At 41.3% G+C, this 20,463-nt stretch overlaps 1 protein-coding gene across 1 annotated transcript in view; it reads left to right on the forward strand.

Moving 5' to 3' along the window:
- The window catches only part of hcn4 (hyperpolarization activated cyclic nucleotide-gated potassium channel 4), a 70,837-nt gene extending 51,441 nt beyond the window's left edge, over positions 1 to 19,396 (forward strand). The window contains exons 7-8 of the mRNA XM_051379957.1: positions 7,062 to 7,226; positions 9,018 to 19,396. Coding sequence (XP_051235917.1) covers positions 7,062 to 7,226; positions 9,018 to 11,329 — 2,477 coding nt within the window. The 3' untranslated portion in view covers positions 11,330 to 19,396. The remainder of the gene's footprint in view (positions 1 to 7,061; positions 7,227 to 9,017) is intronic.
- The last annotated feature ends 1,067 nt before the right edge of the window (positions 19,397 to 20,463 follow it).

A 20,463-nucleotide genomic window follows, 5' to 3' on the forward strand; every position in this document is an offset into this window, starting at 1 on the left:
TTTGCATGCATATTTATGAAAACATTTGCTGGCTAGCACTAAAGGCAAAGTACAGCTGAGGCTGATGGGAATGTCATTACTTTTGCAGTTGAAATTTTGACCTGATGATGGCATTACATGAACAGTTATTACAAGTTATTACAATTCATCTTGAGGGGAACACAAATGTGTGTACTAATTTCATGTCAATCCATCCAATAGTTCAGACATTTCTCTCAAAACCACACATTTCCACAAAGCTCATGATGGCACTACAGGTTAAGTCAGGGGATCAAGTCAGTAGTTTTATCCTTTGGGGACCATGATTGTCTGTACAAATATGTGTGTCAATCCATGCAATATTTGAGATTCAGTCCAAAGTGACCAACCAACAGATTGTCATTACCATCTCTAAAACCATCTTGCGAACATGGCTAAATATTATTTATAGAACAATGGAAGTAAAATATATTCTGGTCATTCACTGTTTTATTGTGGCTATTGTACCTTACCAATGTACCCAGCCTCAGTTTAGGGGGTGAAAAAGAAACAATGAGATGTGACGGGACCCCAGCATCAGCCACAGTGCTGAAAAACACCAGATATCCCCTACCTTTCTATGTATGCTGGCCAAACGGAAGGTGTTTGCGCAGCTATGCTAATGCTGTGAGGGAGTGTGCATGGAATGTCACAGGGAATCAGGCAGCCTACTGCGGATGTTTCAAAGGTTAAAGAATGTCCGCCGCGTGAGCTGGGGGCAGTGTGGGGGAGGGAGATGGGAGCTGACAGCAGGACTCAGAGTCCAGGTGAGCTTTGCCAGACCAGGCTGCAGGACACAGATACTTTATCACAGACCAAGCAGTCCTGCTCATACTCATTAATTCACATCCATGCACGCTCGTAAGCAGAGAGGAAGACAGGCACACACAGAGAATCAGATGCAGATATATGCACACAGTCTTAAACTTGTTTAAAAGAACATTCAAAGGCCAAATATTTCAGATTCAGATCCATGCACAGTAGTTTGCAGGCACAGCCGCTTGCACTTTAGCCAGTGCGTGCATACAGTACATATATGTTGTATCAGCTGTATTTGCTCACATCTATAGATTTTAATGTAGATCTGGAAACACCGATGTTAGAAATTGGCGACAAACATAGTCACTGCACTAATTTCTTTTATATCTGTGCAGAAGATCTCTGTGTTTATGGTTTCAGGGTGTTTTGGGTCTGAAGGTATATTGCCAAACCTTAGTGTTTTCTCTACTTTAAGGATTATAGAGCTGTGGCCATGTCACTTATTTTTTATCATGGTTGCATTCATTCTACACACATTCCATTCAGTTGAGAGTTATGAATTGCTATCTTTCAGTGATACAAAGCAGTACAAAAAGGCCTTGAGCAGAATTTATTGTTTATATCTAACTTTTAACTTGTATACACTTATATAACTTATATATTATAGCAATGTACCTGAAGAATATGTACTGCATAGCACATTCATTACTAAAAAACATATTTATGTGTAGTACATATTTATAATTTATGTAATGGTGCCTCTTTCTTCCACCCAAATTACAGCTTTTGCTCTGTTTCTGAGAAACATTTGCTCAATATTTTTGAGTGGAAAAAAGCACTCCTGGGTAATTGCTTCATGTGTGTCATTTGGAAAACAGAAACCCAAAGCTATGGAGAGGTTCATTAGAATTTTATTTTGACCTTGGCCTCAGATAGAAAGAAATTTAGTCAGTGCTCGGTTCTAGGTATGGTTTTCAAATAAGTGAAAGACAGATGAATACTTACGACACGTCCCCTACTGCACTTCTCCTCCCACTGGAAAAAAAACAGCAAGGGGATGTTCTCGACAGGAGGCTTAACTTACTCAAGCTAATGTTAGTTGCTTTCTTTACACTTGGCATATATCCATCGGTAACCATAAGGTTGTCCAGAATACTGCAGCTGGTCGCAAATTAAATCAACTAACATTAGGTCCACCAAGCTTAAGTATGTTTTCTGTTGATAATATGTAAATAAAGTTGGGGCACCCAGGTAGTTCAGTCGGTAGAGCTGGCGACCCATATACTGCAGCGGCCTGGGTTCGAATCCAACCTGCAGACCTTTGCTGCGTGTCATCCCCTCACTCTCTACCCACCTTTCCTGTCTGTCTCTGTCAAATAAAGGCATAAAGGCCAAAAAAAAAAAAATAATAATAATAATAATAATAATAATACCTTTAATATGTAAATAAAGTTATAAAAGTTGGATGTTTTTGTACAGTAATCAGCGAAGCCCAGCCCCCAGAAAAACACAAGTACTGACATTACATGTCAATACTTTTTCCAACCCTGCTAATTCTTGAAAGGTTTTCCTAGAGAATGCCATGGTTTCTCAGGAGCATGCAAAAGTATATATTTTTTTTTTAACACATCTGTTTATCTCTCCCCCATGTCTCTTTAGGAGGTCTGTACATTACACTGTGAGCATAAGGTATTCAAAAAAAAAAAAAACAGTCATGCACACAGGATGCCTCATTCAGTTTTCCTCCGTATCTTGCTTTCTCTCCCACACACTCACACCACACTGACATCTTCCATGGCATGCAGTCTGCTCTCCACTTTGAGAGCTCGTGCAGAGACTCTGGGGAAGCATTTTTCCAGTAAGAGCCCAGGATACGTGGTCTGTACCATCTAACAAAAGATAAGTCATGTGTGTTCTCACCAAGGTCACAGCACATGACGTCCTCCTTTCCCTGAGCAACATTCAATTTTAATTGGTGTCATTCAATTTTGATGAATGCTTTGTCACTTAAGTGCGAAAATGAAACACATCATGGCAATGGCAAAGTGACATCATCGTGTGAAAACTGAGGCATCTATAGGACTAACTAGCCTTGGGAGCAATCACTGCTGGGACTGATGAACAGGACAGCAGGGGGGGGGGGGAGGACAGAAAGATTGATCAAGTAGTGCTTTGGAGTTTATTCTTGAGCTTTGTTTTTACTTTTTTACTCAGTGTTTTTCTTAAATGCTGTTTTTAGAATCAGGACTTTTGAGTACAATGACTTCATGAAATGAATGTTTATTTCCCAGCCAATCAGATATCTTGTGTCATGATGATATTATAGCTTTGCTGATTTAAGCTAACACAGCCCACCATTTGGGGCTGATTATGAATCATCTCATTGTGAGTGCAGACCACACACAAACACATGCCCCTTAAAAAATACAGGCTACACCAGCTAAGCCTGTTCTATGATTTCATGCAGGATTTGGGGGAGCATTGTGATGAGTCACAGGAGATATGAGTAAGCAGTGGAAGTAAAGCATTCATAAAAAAATGTAATCAAACTCAAAAGCTATATAGAGTTGGACAGTGCAGTGCAGATGATCACGTAGCACTCAGCAGTATAATTTATTTTATGTTTTACATTGTAGACTAGGCTGCCCAAAAGTGTTTAATAAATAAATATGAATAAATAAATAGATATAAATATAATAATATGAATAAACAAAGGAAAATCAATGAATTAATTTTCAAGTTGGAGTTTAATTGTTATTTAATTATAGAAATGTCTATTTGAAAATACAATCTTCACAATGATTTTTTTAAATTTTATTTTATGTCACATTTATCACTTTTAGTTGTCACCAGTTTACGCCTCCTCACCTTTCAGCCAATCACATTTCTCAGCTGCCCAGCACTGTCAGCTGAATAGATAATAAATATATAGGGTTTCATAGAAAAATGGTAAATGTGTGTTTGGAGAGAAATAGAAAAACTGACTGAAATGAACTGTTCATTGGTAGATAAATAGTAGATTTTTTGCTTTTATGTTAAAAATACATTTACTATTTTGTGCAAAACCCATTATATATATTTTTTCTACTTACAGTTAATCCACTTTTGGAAAGAAAACCACCATTTCGTTTTCATCCCTGAGTTTTTTCTGCTGTTTAATTCAGCTCCTAATTGTACAATTGGTCATATTCAGGACAGCCACCTGCATTTATCTGCTCAGCACTCAGAGTTGTCCGCTAATCTCTTACGGTTTTGCTCAGAGCAGGTTGCACCAGACCCAAACCCTGCCATGGATTTTTTTCCCCGCACTTGTAATTCAGATGGCACCGCTAAGTGTCTGGGCTTCACTTGCTTTCTGCAAAGACAGTTAGATGAGGCCGAGGGCTCACTGCAGCTCACCGTCTCATCTTGGCAGTATTGGCTTCATCCTGAAAGCCACGGGACAAGAGGATTTAATAGAGAGCCACGATGCTCCTCTCCAGAGGGGATTACTGGAGCAGTGCTGCGGGAAACAGACCCCCAGCACAGCTACAGCCAGGGCTGACCTGCTAATGCACACTTAAAGTGCACACACACAAACACATGTGCAAACACACCCATGCACACAGACAGAAGAGCATGGTGTCTTTCACATTCAAACAGCTAACTTGGCCAATGTCCATTCACCCGTGTTCTCTCTCACATGCATGCACACACAAACAGTAGCACACTACATGAGGTTGTTGTCATGCGTCATATAGAGTACATATGCCTCATTCTCCTTTTATCTGTTCCTGTATCTCATTTTTCAAACCATCACACACAATCATAACCACTTTACACTCAGTGACCAGAAAATGTCCTGTCCAAAGTCCTGGTCTGTCTAATGTAATCCAGTACAACCGCTGTGTAGTGAATGCTACATATAATATTCACTGGGATCCATGGCCTTTTTTGAGGCCATGTTTATTGTTGTTTTTTTATTTTCTTTTATCATATTGAGTGGTGTTTTTGCAGTCCCTCCATATATATAAATTGGGTACACAAAATGCCAATCTCTACAGTCTTAAGCGCATATGCATAGGCAGGTGTTTATATTTTCTGTCCACAGAGAATATATTATAAGATGTCTGTTACCAAGATGTACAGTAGCTGTAACCTGAGGTCCAAGTTTTGTTTATTAGTTGCCAGATAAGTCACAACAATAAAGCATTTTCAGACAGAATCAGCTCTAGTTTAGCTCAACCCAAATTTTTTGGGACAGTGTGTGGTTTAAATGTGAGTGTAGAGGTGACCTTTTCCTGTTTTTTGTTTTTTTTCCTTCCTGTGGAATACATTTTAATACCACTCCAGTGGGAGGAGAATTGCAGTGGGGGAGTGTCATTGTCAGTTGACCAGCAATTTTGGAGTCAACATTGACAGATTTTTGCCTTTAAAGATCCCTCCAAAATCACCTGTTTACTCTTCTTTAAATTCATGTGCTGTTCATCCTCTTCACCTTCATTATATAAACTTCTTCCTGTACATATCAAATTGAACAGAAAGAAAATATTCCGATTCTTTAAGGAAAGGCAGAATGAAGATTAAATATCTGATGCTTACAGCATCCGTCATCGACAACAGATAGCATACTGTGGCTAATTAAATGAAATGAAATGCTTTCCCTCTCAGTTAATTAACTCCGTATGCAGCTGCCTGATACGTCTATCCTCTACAGAAAGTTTTACATCTGCAGTCCCTAATGTGATAGGTTGGCATTGTCAAACTGCAGTTGGCTACTTTGGCTAAATCTTGCATTGTAATCACATCAACTTCTACGCTCTTTTTGACATCAAACTGTAGTTGTATCTTCTTTCACATTGCCTCACAATCATCATTATACCCGCATACAAAAACATACACAACAAACAGCAGACATTGCCCCATACAGTACAATGATGTGGCTGCAGGTTTGGGAAATGCAAATGGAAAACACCAACATTTTCTAGATATGCAATATCTTAAGGGGTAAAAAAAGAAGCAAAAGACAATGGAGAGACAGTTATGGTGAAGTCAAACTATGCATGGGATTGCTTGAGATAAGTTGGATTCTTTAAAATTTTGATTTGATGTAGGCTTAGGGGGGAAAGTCAGAAAGTGCATTATGTGGGAGAATTGAGAGCATGTGTGTTGTGGATGAGTTGGAAATGGGTTTCTGAGAAAGAGGGAGTGTGATTGCAAACACAGTAGGGAGGGCAGAAGATGAGATGAAAGCTAAAGAGAAAAGACATTAGGGAATGTGGAGAAACACATGGCACACTAACAAATATATATGTCAAAGTCCATATAAATCCACACTTACATACAATATAGAGCAATTTCCTGATTTACACAGTTCATTCATGTATTCTATATTCTATATTTACATATTTATATCTATTTATTTATAAAGTATATACAGAATATATAGCCTGTATTTTCCATATACTTTACTCTCCTACACTGCCTTGCTCATGAATAATGCACTAGCATTCATACACACAAATACAGCATATTCACATACATTTTATAGTGCATGCAGGCACGTGCAACATCTGCATACAGTACAGACACATTTGCGCCCACACACACTGTCTCTGTGCCAGAGCTCTACAGCAGTGCAGCTGTTTAAATGGAGCATTATTTTCCTGAGCAGTCATGGCAGATGAGGGCTGGCAGGTCTCTAAGCTCTGAAAATGGCATTAAGTGCTGCACCGATGGATTACAGAAAAGTTGTAGTTTGTGATGCTAAAAAATGAAACAAAACATTTCACATTTTGAGTGTGCTGTGTTTTACTTTGTCACTTAGCATACAGTATCTGCTGCGGAAAATTTAAAAAAGCCCCTACGTCATTTTGAAACGGGTAAAAAACAAAGGTGTTATCATCAGTGCAGAAATGGTTGATCTTTATATCTTACCTAACATTACCTTTTGGCTCATATATATGTTGACAGGAAATTAGGTATATTTTTCTTTGTTTAATATACAAAAACACACTATGCCATAGTCAGATATATTCTCTTTATAATATATTTTATGTTATGTGTAGGCTGGATTAAGTGTTAAAAAAAGATGTGTTAATATTTAAATATTTATAAAAACATTATTGCTGTTGAAGTGTTGTGTGTGGAGGGGCACATTTCTATATTTTAGGAATGTGTAGTGATTATGAACAAAATCTAGGACTGTTCTAGCTAAACTTCATTAGGAAATGTTACCTATAAGCATTTTTTTTACAGTGACTGAGGTAATATTATAACTCTTTTTTTGCTGTGTTTTGTTGCAGAGATTTGTTTGCTGACACGGGGCAGAAGGACAGCCAGTGTCCGAGCGGACACGTACTGTCGCCTGTACTCACTGTCTGTGGACAACTTCAATGAGGTGCTGGAAGAGTATCCAATGATGAGACGGGCATTTGAGACTGTTGCCCTGGACAGGCTGGACCGTATTGGTAAGAAAATAAAACTTAAACAATTTCAGGGAAAAAGCCTGAATATTTTTTATTACTGTAAACAAGATGCCACCATTTTGAAAACATTTTTCAGGACATGATGGCCTCAGTTTGTGTTAGAAATGAGCTATAATGGAAAGCTTAAAACTTAGCAACCCTTTACTGTGCATCTTTAATATTTGCAAATAAAGCTTATTTTTAATCTAGTTTTACCTAGCACATCAATAAGTTTACTTTATTACTGGGTTAGGAGAAGACGACACTGTCTCAGTTTTACTTTTGGCTTTTATTTACTCATGAGGGCTGTAAAAAAAATGTTCACACTGATCCTCAATGACTGAAATTACTTTCAAAGTCATCTGCATATAAACATGCAGATAGAGCTCTGGTTTTGAAATCCCTGCTTGACTTCTCTTACGCATACAATTGATATTCTCTCCATATCCATCACTTTTCCCAGGCTCAGCCTGAGCAGATGAAAAATTCACAATGAAAGGCACGCCTGTATCATCACTCAGCCATCGCTGCATGCTCTGTTTTATCCTCAGCTATGTTTAGAATGGAAGATAGAGAAATTGCTTTAGGGGGTCTCTTTGTAGAAAATGGCTGCTTTGAAAAGATGTGGTGGGCTGATAGTAATGTTTCTATGAGATGGTTTATGTCCTTTCTCCTGGGCTTGATGCTCATGTACACCATTCTTCCCTAATAAAGTCACTTACACAGCAGTGATCCACAAATGAATTACTGTCTTGATGGACTTTGCACAATCTGATTGGAGTTGTGCAGGTAATAAAGGGTCAGGTGGTGCCAGAGTCACACTGGATGTAGATACAATACCTCACTGCAATACCTCTACTAATCTGCCACCAGTCATAACAGAAAATGGAGAGATTGATCTGGGCTTAATTGCATTTGCAATATCTCCGGATTTCACAGCCTTTTGTTAGCACCAAATTGAAACTGGCACTCATGTGAATTAACCCTGTCATTGCTAGTGTGACTATTCATCAATGACTAATGGACTTTGCGGTCAAAGTTGCACACATTTCTCTAGGAGTTTTGGTAAGGAAACTCCAGCTTGTCTCTTTGACCTTGTGCACAGCTCACAAGAACCTCCCAGTACACATGTTCCTAGGGTGGACAGTGAAGCAGCAACTAGGGACTTTATGAAAAGAAAATTGTGAAAAAGTTTAGTTATTACTTAATTACATTATAACTTATTTATATGTCATGAGATGGCTTATCCCAAAGTTTTCATCCCTGATTTTTAAGACTCTTCCCTTTGATATTAACAACCAGTAACAGGAAAGAAAACATGACAGAGATAGTTGTTGGCCCACTGACCCATTATCTCAGTGCAGCTCACACTCTATACCAGGCTGTAGTTGCACCTTGTGGTACAATGTTTGTTTTATGTTTTGTTCCTGTTACCTTGGGAATCACAGTAGTCTCAGTCTCTGGGTAGTTATCTTCCACATATTGTTGGCTGTTTCTCTTGTTCTGTGATCTTTTATGCTTTGTCTTTCCCCTTATGCTCCATTCTTAAATCTCTTTTCCTCCTTTTTAACACTTTTATTTCTTTATTTGCTGACATCATAGCTGTACCTTTGCTAGCTTTTCTATTGGAAAATGTTGTTGGAAAATAGCATGGTTACTCGAGTACACCCAAATGTCAACCTGATTCTAGCTCTGTACAAGATTTATGCTCCTTCTCCTTTTATCTTTTTCCTCTCTCACCTGTCACTCTCTACATGTCTATTTATGTGTTTGTGTGTGCATGTGCTTCTACAGGCAAGAAGAACTCAATCCTGCAACACAAGGTACAGCATGACCTCAGCTCTGGTGTACTCAACTACCAGGAGAATGAGATCATCCAGCAGATTGTGCAGCATGATAGGGACATGGCCCACTGCGCCCACCTCATGCAGAACGCCCCACCCCAGACACCTCCCTCGCCGACCCCTGTCATCTGGGCCCCCCTTATCCAGGCCCCTCTCCAGGCGGCAGCCGCCACCACCTCAGTAGCTATTGCCCTGACACACCATCCCCACCTTCCACCAACTCTCTTCAGGCCTCCGGTTTCTATTCTGGGCTCCCTAAAAGATCCTTCCAGTCGTCTGAAGAAGTTCCACACATTTGTTTCTCCATCTGCAGCATCAGACTCTGCTGGGGACTCTCCCTCTAGCACACCCTCTAAAGTGCGCACTGGGGTGGACATGCCATTGCTGGCCTCTTTTCGGGCCCAGCACATGACGTCAGGTATAGGGGCAACTGGCTCTAGCCAACAGGCCTCAGGTAGCGGAGGCAAGCGTGGACCTAGTGGGACTGGATCTGGGTCAAGTGGAGGAGACGGCTCTGCCTTCCCTTTTGGACCATTCTCTTCTTCTGGTTCACCGTCATCCAGTATGGCCCAGCTTCACCCACAACCACAGCATCAACAGCCATTTCGTTCCAGCACCCCACCTCTTTCAAACATCTTCCATCAAGGATCTACAGGTGGAAGCACAGGGTCAGGAATAAGTGGAGGGGCAGGTGGAGCCTGCGGTGGTGCTACAGGGTGGTCTTCAGGTGGAGCTGTTGGAGGATCTGTGGAAGGGGCCACTGGAGGAGACACTACTTGGGGTGGAGAGGACTTTATAACTGGAACAACAGAAGTGACTCCTGGGGGGCACTTTAGGTTGGGAGGAGCTACTGGTGGATCAGTAGGAGAGATCTCAGGGGAATCAATGGCAGGGATATCTGAAGGATCAATGGGTGCTGCTTGTAGCAAGTTAGGATGTGGAGCATCAGGTGTATCAGTGGCGGGTGTTACCTGTGGGCCAATAGGAGATGCAGCCAGGAGATCATTGAGAGGGACTTCTAGAGGATCAATGGGAAAAGCTTCTGGGGGATCAGTGGGAGAGGCTTCTGGAGAATCACTGGTAGTCACAACCACTGGAGGATCATTAAGGAGGGCTTCTGGTGGATCAATGGGAGTGGTTTCCAGAGGATTAACGGGAGGGGCTTCTGGGGGGTCAGTTGGAGGGGTTTCTGTTGATTCGATGGTAGGGAATCCTGGAGGATCGTTGGGAAGGGCTTCTGTTGGATCAACAACTAGCCATATAGGAGGAGGTTCAAGTGGGCCAGGGGGAGGAGTGATTGGAGGACATATTGGCAGAGCAGCAGGTGGGGCCCTTGGGAGCCATATAGGAGGGTCTACGGCTTGTCTTGCAGGAGGGACTTCTGGTGGAATTACAGCTGGACTTATTAGTTCCTCCCGCTGTCAGAGTCCTATATCTACTGGCTCATCCAGCCCTATGCCTGGTCAACTACTCCATAGCCAGCCACCTCCCAAGCCTCCCCAAGTGGGTCCTTTGCAGCAGTTTGCTGGGGGAGGCAGGACTACCAGTGGTTTAAACCTATTCCATTCCCCTCCACCAGGCTCCCCATCCTCTAGTAGAGGACAGCACAGCCAGCAGCCTGCTGAGGGCTCCCCATCTTCCCTCAGCCATTTTAGCCTGGCAGGCCTCCAGCCTGGCTTCCTGCCTCACCAGATGTCGCTGGAGAGGTCTGCCCTGGCCTCCCTGGCCCAGTATGGTTCAGCAAATGCCTCCCCCTGCCTTACCCCAGTGGCACCCAGTCCTACTATTCAAAGCCCAGTGGCAGGCAGGACTTTCCACTACAGTGACCCCTCCAATGCCACAGGATCCCACAGTTCTCTGCTCATGCCTCAATCTTCTCTCCCTTCACAGCTTCCTAACCAGCCACACCCAACAGGGAGAGACTCTCCGCTGGGCCGCTTTTCTGAGGACCTAAAGCTTTTATCCAGCTCACCCCCATCTCTGCCCCAGGAGGTGGACCAGGCCTTGGGCCACCATACCCCTCGCTCCTCTGTGGAAACTGGATATTATCCTTCACCCTTTTCCTCACCTACTCTTGTGCCCAAACCCTGTAGCTCCGTGCCAGGGCGCATGACTCCTCCTATCCAGATGTCTCCGGGGCACCCTCACCAGACTCAGTCCCCTGGGGCCTCCCCGGCCTTGCCTCTAAGAAGGGGCTCTGCTGCCTACTCATCAGATCTAGAACCTCAAACTGTCCGCTCTAAACTCCCTTCTAATTTGTGAGGATTGATCACACCCTCCTGTGCTCCTCCAAACTGAAACACACAAAAACGATCTCCATGTGTTGCATTCTTTTTTTCTGTCTTCAGACTTCACTGTGTTCCACTTTATTTTACCAAGATCTTAAATTTACTGTGATTTAAAAGACACTTTACCGGGTAACACGGAGCTCTAGAATACTCTGTATTTGTTTTATGCTTTGTCCAGTTTTTTTATTCATACATACTGTATATAGATAGAGATATATTTAAATGATAAGTTAATCAAGGGACTAGGAGGGTGTGAAAAATGATATTTCTATAACTATGCCAAATTCATCTGGTGATGTTTGGGAAGACAATTCAGTGGACTAGACAATAATACTCTTTTTCAGCAGGAACCTATGCACTAATACCTGCATGTATAAAGGCTTTTGTGTGTTTAAAAAAAAAATCTACATTTCTAGCTAAAACAACATGCTTTGGAACAGGCTGACTCTTGTACCATCCCATTTAGGATCACATATTGTTGATCCTTAAATGTATCTGTTAGATTGTACTTATTTATCCTCTGTATAAACTTTTCAAAACCTTATTAGAGATGGAGAAGAGATTTTAGGAAACCAAAAAGACTTTTCCTGTGGGGTAATAATTCACCTCCTCTTTGCCCGTCAATCCATATTTTATACCACTTTATCCTAATAATACTGTTTTTTGAAGCAGGGGGAGAGGGGTTCAGCGAGCTACCCTCCATCTCAATATTGAGACATAGCAGTGAGTGAGTGACTGGCTTTCTGCAGAGTCCTCAACCATGTCCTAACAAGCTCACTTTGTCTTCCAAGCTCATGCCGTTATTATGTAGAAAGCATGTGTGGTTTTTCTTCCTGACTGTGTGCAACTGTTAATGTGTGAGAATAAGTGTATGATTCAGTGGAAACAGTCAGATGCAAGGCAAGACTTTTCCCTGGACTGATCAAAAAGAGATTTGCCTTTTTCACACAAAAACTAGGACTTCCATTAACGACAGCTTGCGTGTGTTGCATTGTGTAGCACTCAGACCATTGAAAATAAAAAAATAGTCAAATATATGATTGCCCCAAAACTAGACTTTCAGTCATTGAGCAAATACAGTGCATATAGTACACAAGCTGAAATATCTGAAAAGTGCTGGAAATGGAAATATGACACTTAATTTGTGCATTACTTCTTCTACTGTAGCTGCTATACGGTCAACATAGACATGTTTCCTCATTGAAGGCCGGTGCTGAGTTTGAAAATGTTGAATGTATGTACATTTGTTGTTGCTGAAAGTAAGTACTGTAGCTGTGGCAGATGCACTAAAAGCACTGGGGCACCCAGGGTGTTAAGAGACTGTTCCATAACTTGAAAGGTCATCGGTTCAATATCTTTGATAGATGTTTTCATCAGCAGCCATTTTTCCTGCCAAAGTGTCCTTTAGCAAGACACAGAACCAATACCGACTAAATTGTTGTAAGGCCATCTGGATATATGACTGAAACAGCCCACTCTTTTACTACACATTCTCCATAGTATGCCTGCACTGCTGCACCACAACTCAGAAATAGCTTTATTTTGGCACATGAAGTTGAAGGGGAAGACTTTACAATGACAGATTGAACATTTTAAAATGTACAGCACATTATTCAAGGATGCTGCAGGTATTTCCGAATTCATGTAACAGACACTATATACACATACATGAAGCAAATTTTGCTGTTTGCTGTTAGAATCAAATTATATATGTATCCGTTCAGAATCTGATGGCACTGTCAGAGAGCCTTACAGTGGTCAAGAAAACTGATGACACAGCAAAGGTATCACTAAATTCCCAAAGGAGACGAGCAGTGATATGCTTCTACATGTTTGTCCACAGCTCATCACCAAGACAGACCCGGGTTCCACTCGGACAGCTGAGTCCATAACTCAGTCACAGCACTCAGCCACAGCAGCCTAATTTAACAAGACATGTCTGTAATCCCTTGACCCTCACAGGCTATCATGGACTCACACAGAGAGGTGCACAGTGACCATGCTCTCCCCTCATTACAGTTCCCAGAAGTCTCTTTAATAAGGTATAGCAATACACGACATGACACAGAGCTGAACAAATGCACATTTACAGACATGCACACAACCACAATAGCACACAATGACTGCTCCAAGAAAAAATAAGAAATATTCAACAATCATGATTTTTTTTTTATCCACAACATTTTATGATGTTGAGAATATCCTTGACTAAATTTGCAGTAAGCCAATCTATAATTTCATTCAGATCAGCTAGGGCAGTTGATATAGCCATTCTTACCATTTTTATGATTAGGGATTTGCTGTATGATTTTTGTTGAAGACATGAATACACACACTGTAATCATAGGAAGACAAAATAATATATACATTTTTATTCATTTGCTATTATTTTTTATCCATTTTAAATAAACGTCCAGCCTTCAATCACAAGCAACTTGTGGAAATGGTTACCCTTTTACATCAGTACATCCATCAATAGCCACATAAAATATTGGGGCATCATTAAATAACAACATCACCAACCTAAAGGGAATATCTATTCTGGTATTGTATTTTAAGCAACACTGTTGATGATGTGTTACACTTTAGGGTGCATTGCGTTGTTTGATGATAAAGTTCCTTATTGTTGGATAACTGGCCAAATGTAGGCCCCACTGTGTATGATTATTCCAGTACAGAAAAAATACAATTCTACAATGGTGTTGAATCTGATAAAATAGCAGCAAATATCAGCAATCAGAATTGCCTTAATAGTCCAATGCAACCCAACCAACAGACGTTATTGCGTTTTGCAAGTACATGCAAAACCAACATCTGAATGCAATACATCCAGGCATCATCTGTGTTACCAGCAGTCATTATGTAGAATATCAACAACTGACATAGAATTGGATGAGGCCGAGAGAGGAGATTTGAACACAGCAAGAACACTATAATTATTTGGCATATCATTACCGAACCACTCTTGAATTAGATTATATAGATAAAATCAATAATGGATCATAGCTTTTATCTTATACACACAACATTTTCATGGTCTTCTTCACAAACAGAGCAGGCGTTACTAACGGCTCGAGCAGGGTTGTGTTTGCCTCTGTCACATTGAACATCTTGTCTACATCTGCAGTAAACAACTATCTGAAGTATTAAACATTTATTTTGGCCTTGCTCCTCATGGTAGGAAGCCCAGGACCCTTTAGACCACCATCCAAAGGGACAAAGGGCTGGGTGGGACAGAGCTTTGTGACAGAAAGTAAATTGTTTCACCTCTGGAATACTGATGGTCAGTGTGTAGGTGTTTTGTTTGGGGGGCTTTTATTGCATTTTTTTATTGATAGTGACAGCTGAAGATAGACAGGAAAGGGGGACAGAGAAAGGGGATGACACACAGCAAAGGGCCGCAGGTCTGATTCAAACCCTGGGCCGCTGCAGCAAGGTCTTAGCCTTGGTACATGGGACGCCAGCTCTACCAACTGAGCTAACCGGACGCCCCATTGTGTAGGTGTTTTAACCTTGGTCTTCCTGTACCTGCCAGCCTTGCACTGTGCAAAAGCAGCTTTGCCTCACACATCAAGAAAAAGTCCCCTTTTTTCCATACAATATGACCTTATTAAGGCGAGCTGGAGAACAGTTTGAAGCCAGCCTGCGAGACAAAGGTGTAGATGTGAGGAAACAGTTATGCACTGGGGGAACAATGTAGTCAGACATTCAGCCACAGGGAAGACAGGTAGACAGGCACCCAATGGGGTACTCATACTGACTGGGTACTTGTTTCCCAAGGACTTGCAGCATGTCGCCCCCTTCCTCAAGATTGTTCCTGAGTACTAGTGGATGTTTGTCAGTGTGCTATTGATTATAAGTATATGTGGGAAAGCTTTGAGTGTAGCTGTAGCTAGTAGGTAGTGTTTAGTTGTGTGTACTTCATTTCCCATGCTGCCTGGCAGGGTCGATTGCTGGGGATGGACACTGTCTGAGAAGGGTGCGACAGGGAGACACAGGTCATAGCTTACAGGGAGATAGACGCTGGACAGAAATTGATTAGTTGGCCTGAACTTAGTCTGGTCCATCGTCACAGATAAGTGGTTAAGGGGAGGGTTGGGTGGGCACACAGTGTATCAGCTGAATCTGTCACTGACAGTTAAAAAGCAGACGCAGTCTGCATGATGTCGTGCCTGTTTCATCTTGTCCAACGTCTCTGTAAAATCTCCTGTCTTGGACTTTTTATGCAAGAAAACTGCCAATGTTTAAGAAATTATGAGAAGCAGTTTTTGATTGATGACCATGAAGCTTTGAAATTATGTCATTGAAATTAACAGGGGTTACATAATAATGTTTCTCAACTCACGGAAGACCATGTAATCCTTTACTCCAAGTACAGACATAAAAATAACTGAAATTGGACTTTTTACACAACACGATTTTTACCTGACAGCCATGTTTATTCTTCAAGGGGATTTGCTGTTTCCAACCTCCCAGACTATTTGCTGCAGCCTTATATGTAGCGTAATGTAGTATAAAGACTTTTTTTTTTAGAGGAATCAGCTGGGAATTAGATAAGGAGGCTTTGAAACTTTGTGTCTTTTAAGAGAAGCGAATAAAGAAAAACAACTATGACTCACTTGCTCATGCTGGGAACTATTTTCATTATGTCTCCCTGTGTCACCTATCTCAACATGGTAAGAAAACAGATGTATGAGAGCAACATAGGAAATAGCAATGGAGGGCAGTTGAAGGCTCACAACAGGTACCAACGTTGTGTCAAACACTTCAAGCCACTGTAGTCTGTTTAGAAATTAGTTCAGAGGAAATATTGGAAAAGCACCTGACATGTCTGTGTTTTGATCCTGTAAGGTATTATTGTTTCATTTGAATATCTTGCATTGATATAAATTGGTTGCTCTATTTCAACTAACTCTAGGTCAGGGCCACCTAGCAGAGGTGGGGGACACAAATTTGATGACTTGAGACTTCCTTGACTAACTTTAATAAAAAGACTCGACTTCACTTTGATTTGATATCCATTATTTTTTTACGTGATTAGGCTTGAGACAGATGACTTGAAAGGACTTGACTTTTTTAAAATTAAATACTTACATTTTTCTAGTTATTGAGAGAAATTTCTGAAACTTGACTGAGTGTTTGACATGCATGCATCCATACTTGGCAAGCTACAAGGACACAGCAGACCAGCAGAGGCCAACACATGAGGCAGCTATCATGGAGGTGACTAGTCCAAAGGTAATAGAATTTGGATTTGAGGGTTGTGTTGTCAACGACGGTAGCAAGAAGAAAACAGGGCTATGCAAGGTCTGTAGCTCAAAAAAATCAGTGACATGACCATCACAACATCCAACTTCATCCATCATTCATCCATATAACCAGTTAGACTACAAGAGCATAACATAGCTGCATGCTTGACTGGTTACAGGTGTAACCTAATGATCACATTTCTTCTCATGACATGCCATTGTACCCCTTTCTCTGCTGTTCATTTGAATTGTGCATCCGCTCTGTTACAGTCACTTTGCTACCAGTGTTGTTACAGCAAAGACTCATTGTGCATATGCCATTTCAACTTATGCTTATAATGCATCATGGTCACTACTTGAATTAGAAACTCTCTATTGTTCTGGAGTGTATCGAACAGGTCAAGTTTACGGTTTATGGATTGTATTTATTGTTTTTTTTTTTACTGGTTTGTTTTGTCGTCTGAGTAGGTGGCTGGAGTGGTTATGAAAGAGGTATCACTCTGTATGTTGCACTGAAGGTAGTAGTGGTTAATGTTTTTGATTGTTGGTGAGCTAACCCATTTTTCCACTGAACCAATCCGAGTGTATGGCGACAACCGTTTTGGTGGTTTTGGTTGAGATATATCTGTGATTCGGTCTTAGTAATACTGTTTGTTTTGTTTGTTTATAGAAGAAGTAACCTACAGTACTGAGTCACCACGATGAACCTCACTCCCATGTGCAACTCTCACGATCCCACTCTCTCCATTGTTGTTCATTTTGGTGGTTTGTTATTGATCAAATGTTAACTATCAGTAAGATTTCTAAGGTGTAAGTCAGCTGCAACAGTTTGCGTTAATGTTGCAAATAAAAGTCAACATTTCACAACTACTGTTTAATATGGAAACTGGGGGAGATCATCCGGAGTTTGTATGCCTAGACTTGCTTAACCTAAGCTTGACTTCTAGCAGAGACAGAACTCAGCTTGCTTTATTCTAACCACAGTAACTTTGGACTTGCTTGAGACTTGCACATGTGTGACTTACTCTCGCCCCTGCTACACAGTCTTGAGGATGAAACCTGTATGGTCTGGGGCCATACCTGGCTGCAACCGTGCTGTTGGCCCTAGATGTGTTGTGAAGCAGCCAGCAGTTTTGTAGAGCTTTGGTGGAGATCCACATGGTACTTCAGTACCATTTCTAATTTATGGTCGTTTCTGTCTGTATGCTGTTGGTGCACTTCCAATTTCGCTGCCTAATCTTAGTCTCCCTCTCCCTTTGTGCTGCCCTACTCGGCCATGAATATGGGTTGGTGAATCAGCAATGCAGACTAATGAAATCATTTGCTGTGATTGAGGATTAGATGTAGCAGCAGCAGAATCGAACCTGCAATTTCTCGGGGGAGAAAAAGGCATGTGTGTTTTTTCCGAGGCCCTTGTTATTCATTTATGACCACAAATTCCTCCTACCCTTCCACAAATGCTCAATTTATTTCGTACACAAGCACCAGAATGAGGTGTTCTGTATGACAATGTATCTCAGAGTGATTGGATATGATATGAAGATTGCTATATGTGGTGAAAAGTTCTGTTTATCGTAGCGTCTAATACAACTGACCTCTTTTGCTGCTGCTCCAGTGAGATGGAATAACATGACAGTAATGTTATTTTGACCACAAAGTGGGCTGTTGGGCACTGTAACCTGGATATGACCCACTTTAAGGATACCATGCAAAGGTGGGGAGCATATAAATTCACAATAAGTCTGTATCACCTAAAGATCCTTCAGGGTTATGATACTGTACAGCTAACTGGCAGGAGTATCTCTTTTTAGCTGTCAATATAAAGTCATCAATTGCTCCTATTTTACAGCGTGTTCATATTTAAAATGTGACTTGGTTCTGTAAACTAACAAATATACAAATTAGATGCTTAGATTGGGGTCTGAAAATATGGTGACATGGTTTCATGTGTTTCTCTACTGGTTGCAGCTGATCAGAAAATCCTGTGTTAAAGTCAAAGGTGAGGGGCTGCTCTTCACTGGATTAGTGGGGGTGGTGGGGGGGCAGAAAGGTTCATTTCATACTACATTTGGAGAGATGAGGGTTTACATAAAAATCCTGCTTCTCGAAGCTGTCTTTCATTTGCTGAAGTATGTACTATAATTCCACTTAATCTGATGTTGGGAACATAATGTTGACAAGGTACTTACTTATACAGATTTATATATTTCCATAGGACCTATTTATATTTCTGTATTTATTTTAGACTCTCTTAATAAGTGACATCATCACCATAACAGATAATGATAAGCAATGTTCACCATATTGTGTGTATGTACAGAGTTCATAACATGTCCATGATTTTCAAGGAAACATGTCATTTGCATTGTATTATCTGATGCGGCGCAGGAGTGGGACATTTTCGTTACATGATGCTACAGACCAAGACTTTCTACCTGAAGGCTCAACCTTTTTGTTTCACGAAGGCAGTGACTGGTTAAACACTTCTTACGAGGACACACGACCTTTTGGGGAGAACAGTATTTTGACCGCTTTGCTATTGATTAATGGATATCTATTTTTTCTGCATTTAACACGGGAACTATGGGAAAAAGCAATAAGGGATCTGTACAGGTATGGTGTGACTGGATGTGTACATGCGGGACATTGCGCTGACCCACACAACAACCACACACACAGTAGCTGTGGCTCTTAGTTTGTGTGGTGGGGAAAGGAGTGAGGCAAAAACTGCATTGTTGATAAGCACACATACTGGATGAAATAAAACGGTATAGAATAAAATCTAAGGAGTACCTGCCTGGAGTGTTTTTTCTGTATGTTCACGTGCTGCATGCTCTCAACTGCACTTCACAAAATCGCTTAGACATAGCACAGTGCAATATGAACACCTGTTAAGGACATTCTAACGATACTTTTATTGAACTTTTCTGCCTACCTGTGTGTGCAGCTGGGTGCAGAAAAACACAAATTTGTGAGGTTACTCGTTATTTCCCCCCTCCATCTTGTGAGAGGTGTCAATAAGCAAATGTCTTTTGCACAAGCACACACGTACACACACTTACTCACAGATGCACACACAAAGAGCGGTCAAGAGACAGGTGAAGCTCCTCAGAATGCTGGAAATGTTGTCAGACTGTAAAAAGGAGGACAGTCTGCGTCTGCCCCTGTGAGCACTCAGCCATCTGCTTCATTAGAATTCCCCCTTGAGGTAACCTTCCCTTCTCCAAGAGGAACTCATTGAAAGTGAAGGGCTTTGTTTTAGATTGTCTATTGTAATTACACATTATTCTCCTCCTCTGATGCCTGCCTGCTGAGAGAAGAAGAGCCGCCCGCTCGGCATCTGAAGGCGACAAAAAAGAAGCATGCAGGACCGCGGTGTAAGCAGTGCATGGCCGTTGCTGCCACGTGAGTTTCCTGTATGCTGCCTCCATGTGGTTTTGTGCAGCGGGCCAGATCAGTGAGGTCATGGTGACATCCTCACGGCTGAGGTGGCTCTCTGCTGCCATAGAGGGACGACCAGCACTAATGCCTTCCTCTGCAGCATCTGGGATAATCTGCTCTAGTTCTCCTTGGGTCAAACTCAACAGTAATTAATCCTACCATTACCCTGCAGGCCTCAGGGTTAAAGCACTGTATATGCGTGTCAAGTTTTTTCTGTTTTTCCAAATAGCCCCTTTCAACTCCACACTGGTGCTGGACATAAATTAAGAATTTTTAATAGTGACATTTGAGAGGGACATGGGGATTTGGGTGGATTTCAGTCGGCCAGAGGGATGAAACTCGAGTGTCCTGAAAGTCTAAGATCTGTACAAAGCAATAATGGCTCAAAAGTAGAGTTGTTATATATATTCAGTACATA

The sequence above is a fragment of the Dicentrarchus labrax genome, unplaced genomic scaffold (assembly GCF_905237075.1).
Source record: "Dicentrarchus labrax unplaced genomic scaffold, dlabrax2021, whole genome shotgun sequence".
Taxonomy (NCBI): domain Eukaryota; kingdom Metazoa; phylum Chordata; class Actinopteri; family Moronidae; genus Dicentrarchus; species Dicentrarchus labrax.